The sequence below is a fragment of the Tauraco erythrolophus genome, chromosome 5 (assembly GCF_009769465.1).
Source record: "Tauraco erythrolophus isolate bTauEry1 chromosome 5, bTauEry1.pri, whole genome shotgun sequence".
Taxonomy (NCBI): domain Eukaryota; kingdom Metazoa; phylum Chordata; class Aves; order Musophagiformes; family Musophagidae; genus Tauraco; species Tauraco erythrolophus.
The window spans coordinates 2,203,424-2,227,749 of record NC_141469.1 but is presented as its reverse complement, the minus strand read 5'-3'; the positions used below and the strand labels follow the sequence as shown (position 1 = coordinate 2,227,749).

The following is a 24,326-nucleotide window of genomic DNA, read 5'->3' as shown; positions in this document are numbered from 1 at the left end:
CTAATGGAAATACTTCTCCATGAGAATATTCTTTTAATTGGGGAAAAAAGTACTTTTGTGATTTTTAAAACAAGTCTCCACTGGACAAAGTAAAAAAAAACACTGTTGTGACTTCTCAAGGCCCTGTACAAACCTTAACACACAGAGGTGTGCTTTTATCCTCAACAACAAATGCAACTCCCAAGTCTGCACTCAAGTTAAACCACGCAGCTGGTAACTGTGTCACAAACACCAGACAAATAAGAACACCATTTTTGTACCCTTCACCAACGTCCTGTTGAGGTTGGAAGCTAAGGAAAATAACTCCAAACCCTTTAAGGATAAACGCATTGTTAACATGCGATGGGATCCTGTGCGGAGTTAGAGGAGTTAAGAGCTCTGCAGGGAAAAGATTTCAAATCATTGTCTTCTTTTTAACTGGTAACTACAGACGCTTAACGACGTTTCACTCAGTGTTTTGGCTTAGTTGTCCAAACCAGTTTTTCAAGGACCAACGACATGAAGAATACAGTCAGTGCATAATGGTAGCAAGTAGTGCGCAACACTTGACAGAAAAGACTACACGTGGCCTACAGCAGAGCTGTGCGTTGTCCATGGGTGCTCCCAGGAGCCTGCTCTGTTGCAAGAAGGCAGCCCACCCTCCTAAGGCCGTTTGCCAGTTTTCCCCCGTGTTGTTCCTGCAAGGAACCAGGCCATTTTATTTGCGCTGATAGAGTGGTTACGATGGTCTGTGGCTGTCAGTGCAGGTACAAAGAGAGTGCAGGGTTGAAAAAAGCAGGGTCTCAAGCCGTTTCAAAACGCAGTTTCCAAGTTGTAACTTAGTGGGTAAGAAAAGTCTCCTCTCTGGATGACGGTGCAGATTCTCTTCCGTCTCTATACCACACAAATTTGTACTTGACACGGTCGTTCCTCCACAGTGGACAACGCTGGGCAGTGGTAGTTGGCATTAGGTCAGCTCTAATAGTTTGTTCTCCAAGCTCACATGGTAAAGAATATCTACTAAGATGTCCTGATGAGTGGGGACCGTTCATCTTCAGTGCTCTGAAAGAAAAAAAACACAAGGCAGCAAAGTTAAACGTGGCACATAAGAGAGCTTCCACAGTGGGGAAGCTGCATTGCTGAGACTCCAAATAGGAAAAGAAAAAAGCTCTTGGCTTCTACTTCTAGGCACAGTTTCCTGTAAGAGAACCAGCACTGCACTAAAAAAGTGCCAGAGGGTGGGTGGCAGCTTGGGCAGGGACCTTGGGCTCACTGTACCACCTTGCAGATGACAGAAGGCCATAACCGCCCCGATGGGAGGGGAGGCAGATCACAAGGAGAGCTGTGACCAACTGAATTAATTTTCTTTGCAGTATGTAGAGAAAACATGGAATTTAGGTGTGCCTTTGTCATTTTAATCCCTGTGCAGTGTTCAAGAGCATCCAAGAGAGCTGGTGTAAAGCTATACGGCTAGGGTGAGGCAGGAACGCCTGGGACAGGGGCCTCAGGCAATGGGACAGTTTTGACTCTCCTGCTCAGCCTGCTGGTAACACAGGCAGGCTCAAAAGCTCAAAGGAAAAAGAATCACAGAATCATGGAATGGTTTGAGTTGGAAGGGACCTCAAAGACCACCTAGTTCCAACCCCCCTGCCATGGGCAGGGACACCCTCCACTACACCAGGTTGCTCAAAGCCTCATCCAACCTGGCCTTGAACACTTGCAGGGATGGGGCATCTACAACTTCTCTGGCCAGTCTCTGCTGTAAAGGAACCTGAAGTACAGGCCTGAGAGCATCTGCTCGTGAAAGGCCTCCTGGGTACCCAGAGAGCACAGCGAGAACAAAGCCAAGAGAGCCAAAGAGCAGCTGCTCAGAGCCACTGGTCAAGGAAAGGAGGCTGGAAACCTCATTGCCCAAGTGCTGCCACCGCTGCCACTGCCAGCACATCCATAGTCCCACTGGAGACGTGATGGCAACGGGACCCGCTGACCAGATGGGTCCCACCGACTCGGGCAAAGCACACGCAGTGTGGCTGAGTGCTTGGTAAGGCATGAGGGGCTTCTTCACACCGTTAGAAAGTATTTGGGAAACATCATACGAGCAAGACCATGCTAAGTCCACAGCAACTACCAGGAGAAAACAGCCTACTAGAGTACCCAGTGTATTTCTCTAACCAAGGGATCCATAATTTGTCTCATCTGTGTCCATTAGGGTGAAATTCTGGCACCAGCTTTCAGCGTGACTAGCAACCTGAATGCCAGCGTGTCATTTTGGGGGAGAACTTGTTATAAATAGAAGTAGAGACTAGAACTGTCGGGACTAAACTTCTGCGTGCTGTCGTCTGTAAAGTCGGTCTGTTCTTTGGTCGCAAATTTGCATTACGATTCTGAAAAATCATCAACTGGCACAACACAGTGGTTTCTGCTGAGAACAGTCGTTTAGTTGCTGACCAAGTCTGCCCATCGAACACGGTGGACTTTTTGCATCTTATCCTTCAGGGTCCTCTAGACAGGCTGATTTTTTTTTTTTTTTTTTTTTTACTACTGTTGGCAAGGGAATTAGGCACAGAAGATAGAACCTGCCTTACCGTGTTTCTCATATTACCTCCATTCCTTTGCTTTGATGAATTTATTCTGAGTCTATCAAAACTTCCCTTCCCTGAAAAGGTCATTTTAAACAGAAACAACACATAAAAACGTTTGTGTGCAGGAAGACAATGAACAGGTCAAATCAACCAAAAGAAAACCAAATCCAGGCAGATGCAGAGGAAGCAAGGGCAAATTCAAATGCTACTTACCTCTTCACTTACTCCCCGGGACCTGCACACGAGCACAGTAAAAATAATCCCAAAAACAATTCCTAGAACCATGATTACGAAGGGGATTGCAGTTACAACACTGGCTTCCAGCAGGACGTGCTTGAGTCTGCTGGCAGATTCTTCGTCAATCAGAACACTCTGGGGCAGAGAGAGACAAAGAAGAAAAGAAGGATTTATTTCTGTTCTTCCTGTATCCAAGACTGCTTTCCTTTTGGGAAGGGCAGAGAAACAACACACCCACAATTCTCCACCTCCACTTCATTGCTTCTGGGTATATTTTCCCTCTAATATTTCTTAGCTCTCCTGGCATAGCCAGAGAGATCATCTGTCTGCGTTTCGAAAGCAAGTAGTGATTTCGAACTCTCAGTTTAGGAATGGAATAATACAGGCCTGGAATAATGGTGTAAAACATGTAAACTAGCCCTCCCAGAGTCCTCCCTGAATCCAGTTAACTCAGTGATCCAGCTGCAGCCCAGGAACATTCACAGAAGACAACTCAAAAAAAGGAGTCATCTTGTGAACTCCCGCCTCCCCATCTGAGCAATCCTGTTCCTTGAGGCCAGTAACTTTGGAAGTAAAAGGACTGGCTGACTGGGAGTGTTTTGCAGGGCCCAGCTTAACGCTACAGTCTACAACCAGCAGGAAGATGTCAGTGAAGAAAGAGCAGCAGCTTCCTACCTGTTACTGTACGAAACAAGAAAAGCAGTGTTTTCTTTTCTGGCTAGCTCAAAGACAGGATGTTTGCAAACATAAACACACCATAATGCTGCAAAGAAATAATAAAAATATTTACCTCGTTTATATACATAACCGGGAAGATCAGCGTTCGGATGTTGCCTGTTTCACTGTGTGAAAAAAACAATAAAAATTTATTGGTTTGCAACTTTTCAACTGGAGGGTTCTGAAGACAGATTATAGTAATGATAATATTATTATATATATTTTTATATTATTATTATAGAACAACGAATGAGGAAATTGTCCCTAAAAAAACCTCTGGGCTGTTCCTTTTTATTACCAGTTTTCACCTCCCCGCTGGAGTAGAACAATCTCAGCCTCCAAGATGGATAATAAATTCTGTTTTGGGAGCAATGGCGTATTTGGGGACTCCGTGGGGGGAGAAAGGGAGGGATCCCTAAGAGGCTCATTAATAACCGACTGAATTCCAGATCTGTGCCACCCAGCAGGAATGCTAAACCAAGCCCGTGTTGAAGGTCACTCGTATTTGTAAAACACAGAATCTATTGTGCAAGCAACATGTGCACAGCAGCAAAAATCCAACGTTTGGCACGCACGAAATAACAGTTTCTGCGTGAGTTGTGCTCACGTAACAGCTCCCGGGCACCAGGAGACGAGGTGGGGCTACGGTGAGGAAACGTCACCGACTCTCCCAAAAGGATGGGGCAGATGAAATCCTTGGTTTTTAGTTGCAGTGTGTAACAAAGCTGTGCCAATGAACATCAGCTCCGCAGCTGAGTGGGGAGAACAGCTACGCACAGCATTGGTGCTAAGTAAATAGAAATGTCAGAAAGACACATGATTTAGTTACGCCAGGGGAAATTTAGGTTAGATAGCAGGAAGAATTTCTTTCCAGAGAGGGTTGTGAAGTATTGGAACAGGCTGCCCAGGGAGGTGGTGGAGACCCCATCCCTGGAGGTGTTTAAAAACCGTGTGGATTTGGTGTTGAGGAACATGGTTTAGGGACGCTGACAGTGCCGGGTGAATGGTTGGACTCGATGATCTTGAGGGTCTCTTCCAACCAGATGATTCTATAATTCAATGAAGGGAACAGTATTTTTGCATAACTGAGCTGCAGTTTGGGGACATCCCTCTCGAGCTGCAACACCCGGAAAACCAGGCAGAACCCACGTGCAACAAAGCAAAAACGGGGCGTTTCACTGACACCGTGCTCGGGACTGTTCCCTGCTCCCATCTGCAGGGTTGTTCTGACTGCCACAGTTGCAGCGCAAAGATTTTTCTTTCTCCTGCCAATGCAGTCACTCCAACTCATCACATGAGCCCTCTCTCCTGAGTTTGGATAAAACCTGAGGGCTGTTGTGAGACATACCACCTGGTCTACTTTTTGTGCTTGTTGGGAAAGGCACGGGCAGCCCTGTCTGGCGTCATGCCTTCTCACTTGGTTTTCACGGGAGAGAAATTATGGTAACTGCAAGATTTTTGCCCCCTAAAAGCCGTGACGAGGAGGACGGCACCTCCGAGCAGCGGTGAGCAGCCACTCTCCGAGCTCCAGCTGCACTCCACTGAGGGCACAAACCAGCGTGGTATGACTGATGCCACCACAAGGATGGCAAGGAACCTGTCCAGAACATCTCTCTTGTCTTGATTAGTCTTCACTCTGCAGAAGAAACTGTAAAATCTACTTGATCTGTGAGAAGAGAGGTTACTGCCACTTCTAATTGCGATGTCACTGGCCTTCTCTCTCTCTTTTAGTTCCTCTGTCCAACCAATATTCCATCTAAACACTGCAGACAAGCTTATTTGGAAACATCCAATCGGATGGGAGATACCCACCCGGCAGCAGAGAACACTTACAAAAATTCAGGTAATTTTCTGACGTGAACATTGATCTGCATCCGCTTGGCTGCTTGCAGGACAAGCCCTGTCAGCTGCAGGACAAAAGAAACCAGTGTAAAAAAAAAAAACAAATCATAGGAACTGGGAGAACACAACCTGTTATTTACACTGGTGTGGACTTGGCAAGGCGAGCCAAGACCCACTCAGGGTTATTATTTATTTCCCTTTGCCAAGATACTCCTGTAACTCATATCCCTACATTCCAGTCTGCCTCTTAATTAAGGAGACGTGAAGAGGCTGCAACAGAGATAAGGGGGCCAGTGTGCTGTGCAAACTTAGACTGGGGCTACAGGTAGATCCCCTTTCTTCCAGACCTCATTCGAGCAGCAAAACTGGAGAGTGGGTGGGAAGGGGGAGGCGCAGAGCTCGTTTCATGGGAGTACAAAAAAGCTGGCTAAGTCGGAGCAGGGTCACGGGAAGAACCTGGCACCAAAGCAGACACCAGGTAGCACAGGCACTAGACCTCAAGAGAGCAACTGAACCATTTCCTCCTCCTCAAGCTACGCAGAACAGCTTGATGAGTCAGAGGACTCTGTTCCTGTGAACTAGGTAGGTCAGGATTTTGCCCTTTCCCTCGACCTACACTCCGAGGTGTGCATGTCGAGATCAGTGTTGTACTGGTTTTAGCTGGCATAGAACTCATTTTCTTTATAGTAGCTGGTTTCAGACTATGTTTTGGAATTGTGATGAAAACAGCGTTGGTGACACATAAACATTCTAGATGTTGCTGAAAAGTGCTTACACAGCCTGAAGACCTTTTCCATTTCTCCAGTGAGTAGGCTGGGGGCGGGTAAGACGCTGGGAGGGGGCACAGACAGGACAACGGACCCAAGCCAGCCCAGGGTATATCCCATACCCTATGACATCATGCTTAGTGATGAAAAACTGGGGGGGAAATTTGTCAGTGCTTGAGGACTGGCTGGTGGTGACCAAGTGGGATTTTTTTTGTCATCACTTGATTTTCTTAGCTTTGTTTCTCTTTGTTTCTTCCCCCCCCACCTCATTAAAGCATCTTCATCTCAGCCTGAGTTTCCTCACTTTTACCCTCCTGATGATCTCCCCATCCCGCTTGGGGGGCAAACCACAGACCATCAATTGTGAGCTCCCTTAATTTCCAACATTTCCCGGTGAGAGTACCAACAGCTCCGTAAAATTTCATGAAAGACAGAATCATCACACTTCTGTATCTCTGCTCTCCTGATTCTGTGCTGCCTATATTTATCGAATCTTAGTTGACTTGCTCTCTTGGTCCACATACCTATCTCCTTCAGCTTGGGGAACACACAGTCAAAAGTAACTCTGAAATGGTTGGGATGGCAGAGTGAAGAGGAAAAGTAGTCCCATCTACTTCAAAGCAATATTTTAACCCCTTCATCTCATCATTACCGGTCTGATGGCATCTCTAATTGCACAGGTACACTGGGTAAACTATTTTAAATCGTGCTATCCAGTAAAGCTTGCTCTATATAAGCATGTGTAAGTAGATCAGTTCCACATAAACTAGCACAGCTTCCTTGAGGTCAATGGGACTATGTAGATACACACCACCCAAGAAGGTGACCTAAACTCACGTGCTTCGATTCAAGTATATAATCCTTCAAAAAAGGTTGTACTTACAGGATTGATGTCCAGGAACGTCTCATGATATTCCTTTTTTGGATGCATGCCCTCTATGTCCTCTACAAACTTTTCATCTGCTTGGTAAAAGTGTGGAGCTGAGAGAAATATCGGAGCACCTGGAATGTGAAAACATGGAAAGTCACCACCTAAAAAAGGCAGAGCAGGATTCGGGGAAGTCTTTGAGGACCTCAAAACTCATCCCACTGTGCCATTCACAGTGCAAGGAAAAGTTCATTCTGGAGCTACAGAATGAACACTCTGACTCTCTGTCTTCAGAACAAGCCAAATTTTCCCTTGGGCAGCATCAGCATGGCTTCACGTCTCAAGCTTGCACGCTGGTCTCTTGCACTGTTTTCATTCAGCTACTCAGATGTGACAGCTGCCTGGCTAAGACCAGAGGATAAATGCCCAAGCTGTTCAGTATGGACCCTGGTACTTTCTTCGGAATCCTCGATTTAAATCATGGCTGGAGCAGACAGCACCTGACAGAACATCCCCTCAGAGCACTACTGCATTTTACAACCAAACGATCACTTGTTGGTGGCCAGTCTCACCCAGCACAATCGTCACCCCACAGGCCTCACCAGACTGTCCTCATCTATTTCAGATAGGAAGGAGAAATGTGGTCCCCACTGATGTCCCTCCAGCCTGTTTCCAACACCTGTTAACACACCTTGCTTGCAGATGCTGACGTTGAGGACACCGGTGCCGGGGCAGTTTCCTGGCGGCACGCAGAACCCAGCGTTGTCCGGGTTCACCGTCGTGTTGGCAAACACCATAGCAGAGGGCACGAAGCGGTAGGTTGGGATGCCTGCCACACTTCCTGAGCTGTCGTACACCAGGTAGAGAGATCTGCAAGGAAGAAAAGCCAGACTCAGACTTGTTAGTCTTGAGCACACCTGCTGCAGATATCTCTTTGCGGATGCCTGCATATCAACTTAAGCTTGCAGTAAGCCAGAGGTTTGGTTCAAGCCCATTCTGCATGAAATCCGCTGGGCTTTTGATGAGCAAACACACAACTCATCATTCTGCTGCTGCACAAAACAGACAATCTCGTGCCAACTGTGCTGCTACAGGGACACTGATGCCTGTCTTCAGCGTGTCAGGGTCTCCTCCGGTCCCCATGTTGTTATCACATGAGGGGACGAGGAAAGGAACACAGCCGTGGAAGACAGAACAATTAGATAAGTCCTGAATTTAGCATAACACACATCTGTATTGATTTCAACAGACAATTTCAGATGGGGTTTGTTCTTCACAGATAAGGAAATGGGCAAGGGAGGAGACAAGGTGGAACATAACAAAGGAAACACCAAAATTTTCTGCACCTTGTATTTCAAACAGCATGACGTCAAGTCATGACTCTCTCAAGAGGGCAATTTGGGTTCTCTAAAAAAGCAAGGAACAGAGGAAGATTTTGGAGGAAAGAAGCTTCAGACAAGGTTCATATAAATCCTTCCATTCCCCTCATTACTAGCCTTGCAAGGCAGGCCAGTTCGTCTTGCCAGTCATCTCCCAAATTTCCACTTTATCTTTCTTTTGAAATGGCACATCCTTAACTTGATGCAGATCGATGTTTTCTTGGTGTAACTATCTCATCCTTCATACCATGAATAAATGCAGAGCACTCATACTGCTAAAAAAATCACGGGAGGACAACCACCAGCCTAACACCAAACCTTAAGAGGAACGGACGTGAAGGCTCCGCTTTAAAGTCTGAGTGACCTTTTCTTCTCCCTACCTGCAGAAATCAGACGAAAAGATATAAATGTTCTCATCTTTGCTAATTAGTGGGTGAAAGGACGTCCCGTCTGTTCCGTTGATCATGTTACATTTCTCTGTTGTCCACCAGCTCAATGACCTGAAGAAAACAAAGCAAAAGAGCAAGGGTTAAAAGATCTTGGAGCGGTGGTCAGGAGATGCCAGCTCACGGTCTAAGGGAACAACAATCAGACCTGTACAGCGCTATCTCCTCTTGCCTCAGCTCTGCTAGCAAAAAAGGGGATTAAAATGGGTTTAAATTACATGTTTTTAAACTGGCACCAGACAAGCAAGAACACAGCTGCTCAAGTTGCTCCCATGTAAGTAATTGCTAGCAGGCGTGTTGTTTCATGGGAGGGGGAGGCTTTAGGTAGTTCCACTTTGGCTTCCTCGTAACGTGCTGCCCAAAGAAGTGTTGGATACCCAGGCACGAGATGTCTGGGAACACTGCCTGTGTGGATGCAGCAATACTGTCCCCGCAGGTGGCTGAGATGAGTGTCCTAGAGGAGGGAGCAGAGAGAGGGTCACCTCTGCCACGGGGCAGTCAGGGATTCCGAGGTGAGTACTCACAGCAGCCTGCTCTCCGAGCGCCGGGGCTGTCTTCCTTTCATCGTTACATGCCACGTGCCAAAATACTGGGGGCTGCTCTGAAGCTACAGCTGCTAAGAGCTACCATCATCTTCAGAATAAAAGGACTCCTCTTTTTTTTTTATAAACAGAGCTTATGTTCATCCAAAATGTGAGCAGGTGCAGATTTTGCGAGAGGCCACACCACACTGAAAAACTTACTCTTTGCCTTTCCATTCCACAATCCTTGAGAAGTTAAGGTAGCTCGTTTCCCCACTTAGGAAAACATATTCTCCGTCATCGGTTCCATTCATCTGGAAGCAGACAGAGGAGTTGTTAATGACTGCACTCATTCTCTAACACCTGGCTGGTAACTACAATGGGGTGGCAGGAGTTTAAGCAGTCATCACTTCAAAACCCACTCTAGGAGTGATGGACTGCCCCTGAGGTATGATTTCCAAGAAACAAGAAGTCCCCACAGTCGAAAAAGACGTGCAACCCGAAACACTGTGGGAGCCAGCAATGGCTCCAGCACAGAAATAACAGGCAATTTCAAGCCGTAACTAAGGAAATCAGTCAGGAATTTTTTCCAGTAGTTTGCACAACCGGCCCCACAAAGCCCCTGTTATTCAAGCGAGCGTGGGCCACAGTGGAATGGTTTATATCCCCCCTTGGAAAGCTTATGCACACCTGATAAAGAGAAGTCAGATAAAACAGCCAGTGCCCAGATACAGCCAAACTGGAAAGGGAATCATAGAATGGTTTGGGTTGGAAGGGACCTCAAAGATCATCTCATTCCAACTCCCCTGCCATGGGCAGGGACACCCTCCATTACACCAGGTTGCACAAAGCCTCATCCAACCTGGCCTTGAACACTTCCAGGGATGGGGCAGCCACAGCTTCTCTGGGCAACCTGTTCCAGTGCCTCACCACCCTCAATGTGAAAAATTTCTTCCTCAGATCTAATCAAATCTCCCCTCTTTCAGTTTAAAGCCATCAACCCTTGTCCTATCACTACACGCCCTTGTAAAAAGTCCCTCTCCAGCTTTCCTGTAGCCCCTTTAGGTACTGGAAGGCTGCAATAAGATCACCCCGGAGCCTTCTCTTCTCCAGTCTGAACAGCCCCAACTCTCTCAGCCTGTCTTCATAGCAGAGGTGCTCCAGCCCTCAGATCATCTTCGTGGCCTCCTTTTGGAAACCTTTTGCTATCCCTACAGCCTGCCTCCCGGCGGCGGTCCGAGCACATCCTTCCCAACTGGCTGGCGATGACAGCCCAAACTGCAGCAATGACATCACTCCCCACCTAAAGCATCACCAAGACTTGCATCTCTGTTACCTTATGAAAGAAACCAAATACTGGGTCGACCTCTGGATGCAACAGGTGAATGGCTGACAGGAGCCTGTCTTTGTAGCCCCACAGTAACTCATGAACCGTGTGGAGGGTGAACAGGGATTCTTGGTACAGGAGCAGCAGCACCTCCGTGGCAAACTGGAAAGGGGTTGACCTGGTCCACTCCATCGCAGTCTGCCAGGGGATCGAAACAAGGGAGCGACGGTTAGATTTCTTGCAGAATCAATGACACCAGCTGCATACACTCAGAGGCACACAGGCACCTTTCAGCACTGCACGTGTTTCAACTGTACTTTCAGTTTCCTTATTCCTACTTGTACCAAGTAACCTTCTTCAGCTTTTCTCCCACAGGGACGTGGTCTTGCAGATCCCTGTTCAGCCTGGCACTGGCACACAACCAGCGCTGTTGCGTCCCATTAACTGCCATAGTCTTAAGAATGGATTTTAAGAAAAAAGTGCAAAACTGCTTTCTAAACAGCCTGAATTTCACAACTATATTAGAGCTGGAGATGTCCTTTCAATTCCGCCCTTAGGAATTTCTACTTGCCATTTTTAAAAGAGAGTCATTTCTCCAAAATACAAACAACATCAAAATTTATTTCCTTTCTAGCTGACAAGTGACATGTCTTTAAAAAAGCAAAAACAAAAGAAGGGAATATTGCTTGGGCAAACCAACCTGTAGTTTTTCTAGTATTGCCTGTTACAGCACATCACAGGCAGAAACCACAACAAGAGATAATACTTGTCACCCCTCAAACGCCTGGGAGGAATTGTAAATGCAGTCACTGCACTGTTTGCAACTTTTAGTAAGCTGAGTCCTGTCTACCACTACCTACAGTGCATTTAGGTATTCATTCATAAAATCAGACAAGACATTTTGGAAATGCTGAGGGAAAAGTAGAAATGAATGTAGCCTGTAATTGAAGTCCATTAAACTAGCACAGGAAGTAAAGGCTTCATTACACAACCAACAAGTATTTTAGCACAGTGCAAGTTCCTTTGGAAGGTGTGACAGCTTTAGGTCTGCTTGTTCTCATACCATCCCTCTATGAGACCAAAAATAATGGTCTGCCTCTGATCACCAAAATGAGACTTTTTTTTGCAGAGTACTTGCACCTAACACAGTTTGGAAGTGCAGGTTTTAACTTCAATTTTATTCTGAGAGCACCTTTTCATTCGGCTGTATCTGAAACTCCTCTGCTGTCGTTTTCTTTCTCCAGTTTGAGATGCACTTCGAGGCAATTCTTGCAATTTGGACAAAAAACAACGCCAAGCATCCCAAACTTTCTCATTCAAAAGTCAGTTCCTCCTACGCATCACTAATTCCCTAGCTTCGCTTCCTCATGGAAACCCACCAAGCCTGATTTCTGCTCAGCTCTGAAGTGCTCCCAGCACAAGAGTGAGCCACTAACTCCACAGAGGCATACGGCGAGGGAGGACCATCACCAAATAACCCTCAGCATTCCAAACCAAAACTGAATGCAGTTACCTGCCCCGGACATAAGGTGCCTCCCTCGTTCTTCAGTCATGTTTGTCCACCACGAAGGGAGAGACAGTTTGAAGCAACAAGCCACTAGTTGTGTTAGGATGATTTCCAAGCAGAAATGAACGAGAACTCACCACTGCAGGAATATTAACTGTTCTAACCAGGTCCACTTCAGGGTCTCCGACTGACTTCTGAGGTTCAAATACATACGTCTTTGGATTCAGAGCAGATACTTTGGTACCGTTGTCCAAAAACTGAACGTGCACTCTTGGCCTGTATTCTCTGCGGAACAAGAGAGTATGTTCTGTAAGCGAGTTAAACAAGTACACACAGCACTAACTTCAGCTGACTTAGGGCTCTCCTACTGCTTTAAGCACATGGAGGGTGGGATTTTCAGTTCCTTAGGAGGAGATTCATTTCTGCTACTGCTGCTGTCAGCAACAGAAGGCCCCTCTGCCTCAGTGTAAGCTGAATCAGACCTCGCATGGGCCTTCCAAAAATGCCACCCTACACTTGAGTTGTAGTTTATATTTTTGCCTCATCTTTAAAAACCTCCAAGGAAAGACAACAATTTCATTCAGTACAGCAGGATTTACAGGCACTATATATGAGGCTGCCCTTGAAGTACAATTTGAAAAACCAAACTTTTGCCTCTTCGCTGCAGGCAAAATTCACTCCCAGGCAGAATAAGATGTAAGCTCCACGTAAGTCTCATTAACCCGTCCTAAGAACCTACCAGAATATTTCTGCTGGCTTCAAAGTACTTTGCACTAGGACTTCAGGTGACAGGACCACAGAACAAGCCTTATTTTAGCTCATCTCCTTTAATTCTCAGGCAGGAATCCCGGACACAAGAGAAATTCAACAGAATTTTTTCCATGAACTACTGACGGCCTGGAAAGCTGGTACTGTTACTGTCTAAGCACTCAGACAAGCAGCATAAAACTCAGGACTTCTGACAAACAAGTGCAATTGGCAAGAAACTGCAAATGTTACCTGCTGGCCTGAGGAGGAAGTCACATCTTAACTACCCTGAAACGCATGTCATAACCATAATTCGGCCTGTTGCCCACTACCATTTTACAAACAAGAAACATAAAATTCCGCAGAGCTGGCTGGCTCAGGCTGTGCACCCTGTGCTATGATGTTTTCCCATTCATTTCGGAGCCTAGGTCCCATCCTGGCTGCACTAGATCCATCAGTGCAGCTTCGTGACAGGCTGTATTGCTCTGGTTCAGTCTTTTAAATTTAAGGAAAACTGTAAAGGCCCGTGAAACTGTTCTGGTTAGAAACCAACCATCTCCCATCTTCCTTACACAAACAGTGTATCTATCACTCTTCAGGATATCCCTACCACCTAGGAACGTTTTGGTCCGGCAACACTTAGGGCTTGATTTGGCCAGAGCCTCTGATACAGCCATCTACTTTATACAAGGGGATGGGAACGGATAGTTGTGAAGTGCCTTCCCTAAAATAGGCCAGAGTTAGAACCTGAGAAGCCTCTCAAACTCTAGAAGGGTCAGAGAAGAAAATAATACTCCCTGATTAGGGATAGGAGTTGGAGGATCTCAGATGTTAGAGACAAAAAGCGATAAATGTGCGCAAGACCAAAGGAGATTCTTTAGAACTCAGCAGGCTTGGGCAGATCAGCAGCTTGCACTTGGTAATTAATTATTTAAATGCTGCAAATGCAGCTTCCATGATTTAAAAACACAAGCACTACCACGTTCTTGTTACAGAATCTGCCTCTGTGCTAAATGGATTTACAATGTATGTTGGTTAAATTATGAATTTAACCTCTGTTATCAATATAACCAGTCTCACCTGCCCTCTATCAGTACCAGGGCCACAAAGATGATTGAGGGAGTGGAGCATCTCCCTTCTGAGGAAAGGCTGAGGGAGCTGGGTCTCTTTAGCTTGAAGAAGAGGAGACTGAGGGGGGACCTCAGTAATGTTTATAAATATGGAAAGGGTGACTGCCATGAGGATGGAGCCAGGCTCTTCTCAGTGGCATCCAATGATAGGACAAGGGGAAATGGATATAAACTGGAACAGAGGAGGTTCCACTTAAAGATGAGGAAGAACTTCTTCCCAGTAAGGGTAACAGAACACTGGAACAGGCTGCCCAGAGAGGTTGTGGAGTCTCCTTCTCTGGAGATGTTCCAAACCCGCCTGGACACGTTCTTGTGTGATCTGATCTAGGTGGTCCTGCTCTGGCAGGGGGATTGGACTAGATGATCCTTTGAGGTCCCTTCCAATCCCTAACATTCCATGATTGTGTGATTAGATTTTTTTCCTCTGCTTGTCTGGGCCAGTTCACTTCCAGCCTTTCTCCCCAGTATCCTGTTTTATCAAAACACCGAGCCATGCACCTCATGTCAAGGCACTTCAGGCCTTCTGCCGCACGCTAAACCCAAACAAGTCTTTAACACTTACCTACATGGGGCCTGAGAGACAAACTTGGTGTTTTTTCTCTGGCTTGAGTGTCATGTGTTGGCAACATCCCTCCCTTCTCCATCTCCTCCCACACCCCTCCTCTCTTTCTGCCCCCACCGCTGGCAGTCTGGTACAGTCAGCGGCGACAGCTAGGCAAGGGTTAAACAATCCGCTGGAAAAGAGCCCTCCACTTCCTAACTTTGCTCTTTCTTCTACCAGACGGAGCACAGCACAACCGAATCCTGTTGGGACACGTCAAAACGGGGCTCACCAAGGAAGCCAGAAGCGAACCACGCAGCGCTGGAATGCGCAGCCGCCCTCCCTCGCACCGCAAGGAACGACTCGGGCAGAGCCCGCGTTGCCCGACCGGCTGACAGCCAGCCTGCGGCGAGCGTGGCCGGGGAAAGCTCTTCCAGCAAGCCACAAACCAGCAGCTCAGGCTGAGCTTCTCCTCGGGCATGGACCAACCCAGCCGGCTGCACCACCAGCCCTGCTGGTGCCACCGAGCTCCGGCGCAGATAAGGCGCAGCTTGACAAACCGGGCTGTGCGTGACACCCATGAGACACTTGGGGCTAAGGAAAGGGAAAAAAAGAAGGAAATAAAGGGGATGGAGTACCAGGGTGCAGAAGAGCGTGGGCCTGCATGGTTTCGTGTAGCAATACTACACCTAGAGCTGGCCTATTTCTTCCTGACAGACAGAAGGCACTACTGACTAATTATCAGATTATACTACAGAGAGCAGGAGAAAAGCTTGGGAACTTGAAAGCTTATGCATCTTTCTTCTAGCTCTCCTGGTTTATCTAACACGAGGTGTTTTGCCAAAGTACCACACGTAGTTTGCCAAGGCTGAGATGCAGAGGCGAGGGGGGAAAAGATGGACGGCAGAGGGTGAAGCAAAGCTGAGGTGCAGGAGGAAAGAAAGGCAAGACATACTGCAGAGACCAAGGCTACCGCCAAGACTCTCCCTTTTATTCTAGTACTGCTTTTTTCCAATGCTAACAACCCGATTCTGATCATTTTGCACTGTAGGTAAAGACAACCCCTTCTGGCACTGAGCCAGCGCTCGGTCTGAACGAGCATCCGTGACCAGAAGTGAGACTGACAATGAGAAATCAGCCTTTCTGCCACGGCTCTCGTACCTCCATGACTTCCAAGACCTTCCTGCTCCAGGACTGCTCCTGGTTTACACTGCTGCATGCAGCAGAGCAGAATAAAGCTTCAAAGGAAAAGGCATTTGTAAGGTGACTTGAAAATCTCTCCAGGTGCAGCGGGCTCAGACTGCTCAGTGTGTGGCCATTACCACGCAGGGGAGTTCAAGGGGCTGGATAAGCTCCAACACTGCACGTGGCCTTAGTAAGTCCACTATCTGTAAAAACAGTAGATATGTCTGAATCCAAGTAGATTTTACAGTCAGGGTTGGCTGAGGAAGTACCACTCTCGAACTGGTTTTCTGGCCGTACTTTTACAGGCATGAATTGTGCAACTTCAGCTAGGAGCTAAGTTCTAAGTGAACACATGAATCACACTTTTACGCAACACTCCTCTCCCCAGACTATCAAACATCCCCCAACCAGTCACTGTCTTTGCCCTCATAAGACAGTAGGCCAACGTGGAAACAACTTCCTCTGTGTTCAGCAGCTGAGGAACAGCAGCAGACAAGCAAAACCTTGCCCAAAATCTGATAGAAGTCACTTGCTTAATCTGAAGCTGATGGCAGGTTCTCCAAACGTCAGTCTGGACGTACTGTCTGGGTGGCGTATGACCGTGCTCCCCTGAATAAACTTGTACTCACACATGAACAGTTAGGTTTTCTCTTAGAACGGGATCCAAAGCGTTTTGGATCCCACTTTTTGGCTTCCTCACACACAACAGGTTTAGTGAAATGTGAAAATAGTGAAACGGTCCTACCTGTAGGTGTACGGCCCTATTTCCTCTACAAGAGGAGTATCGCCTTGAAGCACTTCTAAAGGATTTGTCACATTAAAAAAGTAGAACTGCATGTAGACTGGTGGAGGAGGATCCTCCCAGGCTTCAAAGGTTTCCGTGCCATTTTTCAATACTGTTCCCTGAAACAAGAGAAAGACAGATGAGCCGTTAGTGACAGATGCTGGATGATATTTACAGCAAAGAGAGGCATTCTGTGCCCTCACAACCAGCACAGGCAACAGGACTCGAGACCCCAATTCTGCAAATAATTATAGCTATGTTTGACTTGGAAGCCTGTCACTAAACATCAACAAGGTGAGACGTGCTGCACCGGCTCGCGGGTTAGGGGCAAACGTTTGTTGGGTTTGTTGTTTTACTTCTTCCCACAAACACTTCTGCCTGACATTTTCCAGAGGGAAAATATCAGCTATTACGCAGCGATCCTGTGGCGTTCCCCGCATCAGCAAAAACCTGACCTGGTGTCAGGTACCACGAAACATGCCAACACTGCAGCTAAAAGTGGAACGCAACAATGGGAGGGCCAAGAGGTCCTAAGGGAGGCCAGAAAAGAAGTTTAGATCCCTTTTCTTTCTGATTTCTTTGCCTCAGAAGGTCAAAATACAGTACAGCTGTGAGACGCTGTCTCCAAAGTAATTAAGAGTTTGTTTTTCAGTGGCCTGTGAGGGAAACCTGGAAGTGGCAGAAATGGCTTTCACATAGGTGTACGAGGACTCGTGCCTTTCTGAGGTCTCTGAATAAGGCCAAGATTCTTCACCCCCTGTCCTCAATTACTTTCCTATAGCAATGAGTGTGCATGTATCTGCAGATTCATGGACTCTCAGTCTATTTTGTAACCAAAAGAACGTGAACGTACAAAAGAAAAGCTATAAATCATTATTTTATGGCAAAAGCACTTAAGAAATGAATGAGTAATTCCTTTACATAGCAGCATATACATGTTACAAGGAAAGTTGCACCCATACCTGTATGTGGCTCCATTAGAAACAGATAATACAGGTCTCAACCGCCCATTTTATTGCCATTCCATTTTAGATAAAATTCACCCCAGCTATAAAAGCATCACCATCAACACAAACAAAATGAAGGGTGTTCATGTAGTTACAACACTGGTGGCTAGTTAATTTGGCTTGCAGAATAAAATTTTCAGAAAGAAGCACAAAATAAAACTATATCATGGAAAACCATAACACCTGTAGGCATAAGAAGGGGAGGAGGGGAATAATTTGCAATTAAATGGGCCTCATCAACAATTGCTCTTTTTATTCTTCGGAGAAAACAAGGCAAATATTGTAAGTGCAAGCTCCAAAGCAGGGCAGACTGGACAGCTGCCATTTCTTGATTACTGTTCTTGAGGTCTCAACTTTATCAGCCACAGTTGCCTCGGGACTCGTTCCTGGCCTTCCCACTTAAGGAGCTGGTTTCTCTCCGTGTAGATTTTCATTTTGCATGAGTAGATCAAGAGAAGACTGTTTCAAAGAAAAACTCACTGGCAGGAGTTGGGGATGACAGAATGAAAAGCCATGAAAGCCAACCCAGCTCGTAGCACTTTGCAGTTGCAGACCACCTTCCCCTGAGAATTTCAAACCACATACTCTGTGCACGCCACAAATCCCAAAAATATTTTAGATGTGCTTCAGGAGCTTTGTGCATTTCCTTGGAACTACCAGCACCTCATAGGTATCATTGTCTGCATAGCCTGATGCTTTTCATCCTGTTTTCTTCCCATCTGTGCTAAGGAGGCTCATCCCTGTATTCAGACAAGAGCCCTCCTGAAGTTGGTTTGTAGGATCAGGAGCCAAAAATCCCCTCCAATCAGGCATACCGTTCCCACGATGCCACCACAAAGGGCTGGGAGTGAGACAGCAATGCATTTAAGACATCTACAGATGATGGTGACAGCTTTTCTCCATCTGCACATAACCACATTACAAACTCAAGCATTTCAGAGGTGGTGGTGTAGTGAACTACTGACGTTTTTTCCCTCCCTAAGTTGTTTAAAACTCACATCTCTCACGTGCATGAAAAACAATAAGCTTGACACTGATAAATAGAGTAACTATTGCCTGTCGTGACCTTAACCACCCATATCTAGGAATTTGAACTGTTCCCTAACAACTACTAAGCATATTCAGGACACCTATCTACTGCTTAAATGTTTCTCGTATGAAACAACTAAAATGAGAGATTATTACTCAGGCTAAAAGTGCACTCTGATCGTATTCAGTCCAGATTTAGTCTCCTGTGTATCCTTTATGACAGAGGGGTCACATTTATCATGTGCAGGGGGACAGGGGACGTGGCCTGAGCTAACTGAAAACAAGAAGCTCCCCAACAAGACTGTAGCATCACTAAACATAACACGGGTTTCTACCACGCTCTCTAGATATACACGTGCACCAGATGACACAGAAGGAGCATTAATAAGAAGGAAATAAAGGAGCTTTTCTGTGGCAGGCAGTTTAAATACAGGCTCCGGAGATTTTGAAATCCTAAGTGGTCCCCTGGGAGATGGGCTACAGAGCAGAAGGACAGTGAAACAAAGTTGTCTGGTGAATTTTTTAAGGGGATCTGCAGGACACTGTTCAGATCCCCTGCAGAAGTGATCTTATACAACTGGGATTGCTTGTTTTTTTGTTTTGGGTTCACTACTAGGTTGGGCAGCTGTGACTTAGCAGACTACAGGACTGCTCTTTAACCTCAAGTATGTGGGAGATACTTCCACTGTAGTTACTGCTGCTGTACTGCGTAAGGCCAGAGAATCAGACCTTTCCTCTTGGTATATTGATATGCAAGAGACAAAATTATTCCGAAATCTCAAGTCAGATGCTAGTCCTGCAGGCAGGAGCGTGGAGGGGCCTCAGACTCGGAGATCCTGTCTCAGGGAGGTGCAAGGGTGTACCTACTGCAAAACCACAACCCAAAACCCATGGATAATAGCATCTCCTGTCTTCACGCCGACGCACAGCACGAGTTCTCCTTTCCAAGTGGAGTCCACACTCATTTCAAGCGTACCCAAGCTTCCCACTGACTTGATTTATCATGCCAGTCCTGAACTTCCAGCTAGCTCTTTCTTTCATGTCTCCTTGTCTTGACCATGCTTCAGACAATGGAAAGAAAAAAAGCTTCCTCTCCCAAACGCAACTGTTATTGGCTGCGGTCATGGGGGTGGGAAATAGTACTGAATATTTTGGGAACCTACACATAAAATTAAATTTAATTTTTCCCCCCCGAAACTGCAAAATGTTCTAATTCCAAGACACAGTTTGATGCCTTCATCTATGACAGAATTTCATTGCATCTTTGAAGACAAGTGATGGGGTAAGCTTTCAAACCAACATGAGCAAACTTACTCTGACTCTGCACCTTGGGAACGGTCTCTTCAAAAGGAGCGTCTCAACAGATGCTTCAACTAAGCCTCCACACTAAACTGTGCTGAGAGCTCTTCAACTTCCCCTTAAACAACAACAGCAACAAAAGACTGATAAATAAACTAAATGAAGGGACAAAATATTCTCCCTGTCCTTTCGGGTCCTAAACTCTCCAGACAATCCAGCTCTAGAAATGGCTGGCAACAAAAAGCCAGTGAAATTTCAAGGGGTTCGAAAACTAAGCTTTTTCTAAAATTACTAGTGTCAGGTGTGGGGAATAAAGCAAGCACTTGAGGTAAAGCACTGATTGCCCAAGTTTGGAATTAGGTGCCTTGATCAAAGGTTGTTACCTTCACAAACTGCATACGGAAGCACGAAAGCAACATATAGCACAGGGCAAACGCTGCTAGCAGCTGGGAAGGCCTTTCTCCTGTGGGCAGCTCATCTATTCTTGGTCATTACAGGATTTTTTGCCCTTCTGCGATGGAGAATCAGGTGCTGACAACAAACAGATATTGGACAAGTTAGGCATCTGATGTGGCATGGCAGTCTAACTCCCAAAAAGCCAAACAGGCTGGCAAATACGACAGAGTATAAGTAGACAAGATTTGAATGCCTTCCAGGAAAGGTGTTCCCACCGTCCTTGTCGCTACACATCTGCCTGCTGCTTTCCAGGGGATGTGAAGTCTGACGCCGGGCTGGATTCCCACTTTTCCCACACCCCTTGGCTTGAAAGGATGGAGCACACCAAACCCCTGCTGAAAGCTGACCCATCCTCAGTGGTTCACAAGTCCTGGGTGTGGACACACAGGTGCTTCAGCTCCTCCAAAATGCAGTCTTCCATTTCAGATGCAGTTGAGACAGCTCTTCACTCGAAGTCAGCTGTTTCAGGACTGCTGGAAAGCCCTCAAAGGAATACCAACTACATGTTGTAAGGGCAACCTCTGCCCCTTCTGTAACTCCTCCACTGACAGGGAGGTTGAGGAGGCTGAGAAGGGCCACAGCACCGAGATAGCATTTGATGTCCAATGCCCCAGACTGCTGAGAGCTGGTAAAGCTCAAGTCTTGCCACTTTTCGAAGGCAAATTGAGCTTTGCCTATTTGCACAAGATTTTCTAAGCTGCATACACAGTTACACAAGAGACAGCAACTTTCTAGACTACACACAAACGAGCAAAAGCTCACATGGGCTAAAGTGCACGTGAAAAGCAGTGGAATCAGCAGTGACTGGGAGCACGCTGCTTTGGGGCCGAAAGCTGTATTTCTGCAGTTTGCCCGTGTGGCTCGCGGAGAAGGCCAGGAGGGAGCCAGTGGCTAGCGCGGGGGGCAGGATGTTGGATTCTGTGCAATCCAGACGTATGCTAGCACGAGCTGAAGAGCAGCAAGCAGGAGAAGACTGAGCTCTGGAAACTTTATCCTGCATTACTATTACTAAAAGCCCTGCTGAGCGAACACCAATTTACTCTTACGTAATCAACCATTACGGGTAAGGAGCGTGTAGCTCACAGATAATACGCGTAAGGAGGATCACGCCTAATTCCTCACAGTCCTACACTCTCCAGCCAAACCATTTTTCTTTTTTACCCTACTGCTCTTTTGGTAAGAGCACGAAATAGCCTTGAAACTAGAACTTCTGCTGTGATGCAGAGGATGAGAGCCTTCTTTCCAGAGAGACCCAAGAGATGGAACTGTAGGTGCCCATGCGTGCATGCCTGTGCATGCCAAGCTGTACTCAGCCAGCTTGCTTTGCATGTACATGAACACTCCCATCACGCCACATCTGGCTTTCAGGCTGCCTAGAAAACATATGGGCTGACCATCAAATGACTTCAGAACCAACTACTCATTACCCATGCTGTGCTCCAGCATGGCAGAGGCACATCCCTGAGAACAAACGTGGTAGGAGTAGCTGTACCAGCAGTTCCTGAAGAGCAGCTGCCACACTGGCAGCCTGCACAACAGCTTAAGCTACAGTAGCCTTTTGGTTTTTGGCTATCCCCTGAAGCTTACAGGCACGCTGCCAAGTGTCACAGCTTGCTTTAAGCTAACTGCCACCCTAAGATTGCGCTCGCTAAACCAAACTGATTGAACTTAAAGACAACACAGCTTCTATGGTAGGAGATGCTCCCCGTCAATACCCCCAAAAAAAGAACAGTACATTGGTTAGGACATCACAGGGGATCACCAGATTTTGGTCACCAGTTACACAATAGCACTGGTCAAATCACTTCACCTGTTAGTGCTCTTGGTTTCTCTGTCAGAATAACAGAGAGGATGATAATCCTCAGACCAAGTAGATAAATAGTTGTCCATTTACATGCTTCACAGGTATTTTAAGGCAGTTACTAACACTAACATAGTTCATCCTTCTCACTGGACCACCAGATAAATGCAAAGAGCTGCTAAGAGAGAAGAACAAAAGCTTGGGCAGACCACAAACAGTGAAGGGCTCTGCATTCACAACAATGCCAGGATGGGTGTCCCCAAAGCCTGCTACAAGCAGCCTGTAACAACAGGATGTAAAGTCTGTCATCACCCAGCCTGGGTGTACCATGTCTTTCAGCCCACAGCACCTCTGGCTGTGCTCCAGAGGAAACACTAAATGGAGCAGCAGAACAGGCTGCTGTATGAAAGCTGCAAGAAATCTAGGATAGGGATGGGAAAACAGGAGGGGGGCTTTAGGTGTCCCCTGCCCACCTTGTGCGGTGGAGAGGGCTCCTCACTACAGCTACGGCCCCGCAACCAGTAAAGCTGCCTCAACAGAGCTGATTTTCACTCCTATTTACTCAATTGTTACCCAGCCCAGGCCAGCGCAGCCTGAGCTCCATCCGGAGCCCCAGCCTTTGCGGGTGGTGCAGGGCAAGGGGGGGTTCACTGCCCAGGGATGCTCCTGCCCTCACCCAACCGCAGGTGGTACAAGGGGAGAGCCAAAAAACGCCACCCGCCCGCCTCCTCCCTCCCTCGAAGGGTTATTTTGGGAAAGAAGAAACCGCGCAGGAGGGACTGGGGGTGGGAATCGGGCCGTGCTCTCACCTGCTTCACCTGCAGGTCCACCACTCTTTGGAAGACGTGTGCCACCAGCAAGGAGATGCTGGCGATGAGCAGCGTCATGGCCAAGACCCCCACGGTGACGAGGCACAGCGACTTCATGGCTGCTGCCGCCGAGAGACGCGTCCGCCGCCGCCGCCGAGGCTCCGGGCCGGGCGCAGGGAGGGGGCGGGCGGCCGCCTCGCTCCGCCCGCCGCCGGGCCGGGAGGAGCCGCCGGCGCCGAGGGGCGTCCCGGGGCCGGATCCTGCCGTCTGGTGGCGGGGCGGTGGGTGCAGCAGGCGTCTCGGAAAGGTTTTCTGGAAAAAGCAGCGGAAAAGCAGGTCTGCTTCAGCGGGGTGAGTGGGGAGAAGCTTGTCGGGAAGGCGAAGTGGCTCTGGGATGAATTGAGCTTCGCAGGGATGAGATCCTGCCGTGATTCAGCGCGGTTCGGCTCCTGCTGAGCTGGGTCACTCCTACGAAATAAATTGAGGTACACATAGCATAGGATCATGGAATCACGGAATGGGTTGGGTTGGAAGGGACCTCAAAGATAATCTCATTCCAACCCCCCGCTGCCACCATGGGCAGGGACACCCTCCACTACACCAGGTTGCCCAAACCCCCATCCAACCTGGCCTTGAACACTGCCAGGGATGGGGCAGCCACAGCTTCTCTGGGCAACCTGTGCCAGTGCCTCACCACCCTCTGAGTGAAAAATTTCTTCGTTATATCCCATCACAACCTCCCCTCTTGCAGTTTAAATCCATTGCCCTGTGTCTGTCACTACACACCTTGTCCAAAGCCCCTCTCCTTTGAAAGACAGTGGGCACTGCCACTCCAGCTTGCCCCCATAATGGCAGCCTGCTGCACTGCTATCAAAAGGAAGGCCACCTGCGACAGGGGCTTTCCCAGCCATGGAATTTGTGCTAATTGCTTTCCACCACAGCCTTCTATTGCAGAGAAAGAAGAAAAGCCTCTGCCATACAGGGCTCCTGTCCCAGAACCGTAACCAAGCTGGCGGCAGCACCAGCATTCCCAAAGTCAGGAGTCAGTTCCCTCTCCAGCTTGCCACCATCAGCTGGGTCCAAATGATGCTTTCCCTGGAAGAGAGCAAGTAGACTATCAGGTGGATTTCCTGCTAAGATGGACTGAAGCATTTTCCTTGATGAACACTGCCTCCTGTAACTGTAATTGCAGTAACAGCATTATGTCACTATGTGCCTTTTTTTAGTTTACAAAAGGTTATGAGGTCACATTTTGCAGCTGTTTGGAAAACTAGAATTTTTGTGGTCCCTCCCATGCAGCTAAAAAAAATAAAAACGATTGTTCTGGCAGCTTGTTTTGATTTAGATTCCCACTCCAAATTGGTGT

At 47.3% G+C, this 24,326-nt stretch overlaps 1 protein-coding gene across 1 annotated transcript; it reads right to left on the bottom strand.

Moving 5' to 3' along the window:
* Window positions 1-232: 232 nt before the first annotated feature.
* SCARB2 (scavenger receptor class B member 2) lies at window positions 233-23,106 on the bottom strand. The gene is made up of 12 exons (XM_086611482.1): window positions 22,961-23,106; window positions 16,521-16,678; window positions 12,310-12,457; window positions 10,675-10,863; window positions 9,561-9,652; window positions 8,752-8,871; window positions 7,684-7,862; window positions 7,008-7,126; window positions 5,349-5,422; window positions 3,589-3,640; window positions 2,775-2,933; window positions 233-1,041 (listed from the first exon to the last, which is right to left on the bottom strand). Exons 1-12 carry the CDS (start codon window positions 23,075-23,077, stop codon window positions 1,000-1,002), a joined length of 1,449 nt encoding a protein of 482 aa, XP_086467608.1. The 5' UTR covers window positions 23,078-23,106; the 3' UTR covers window positions 233-999.
* Between the last annotated feature and the right edge of the window lie 1,220 nt (window positions 23,107-24,326).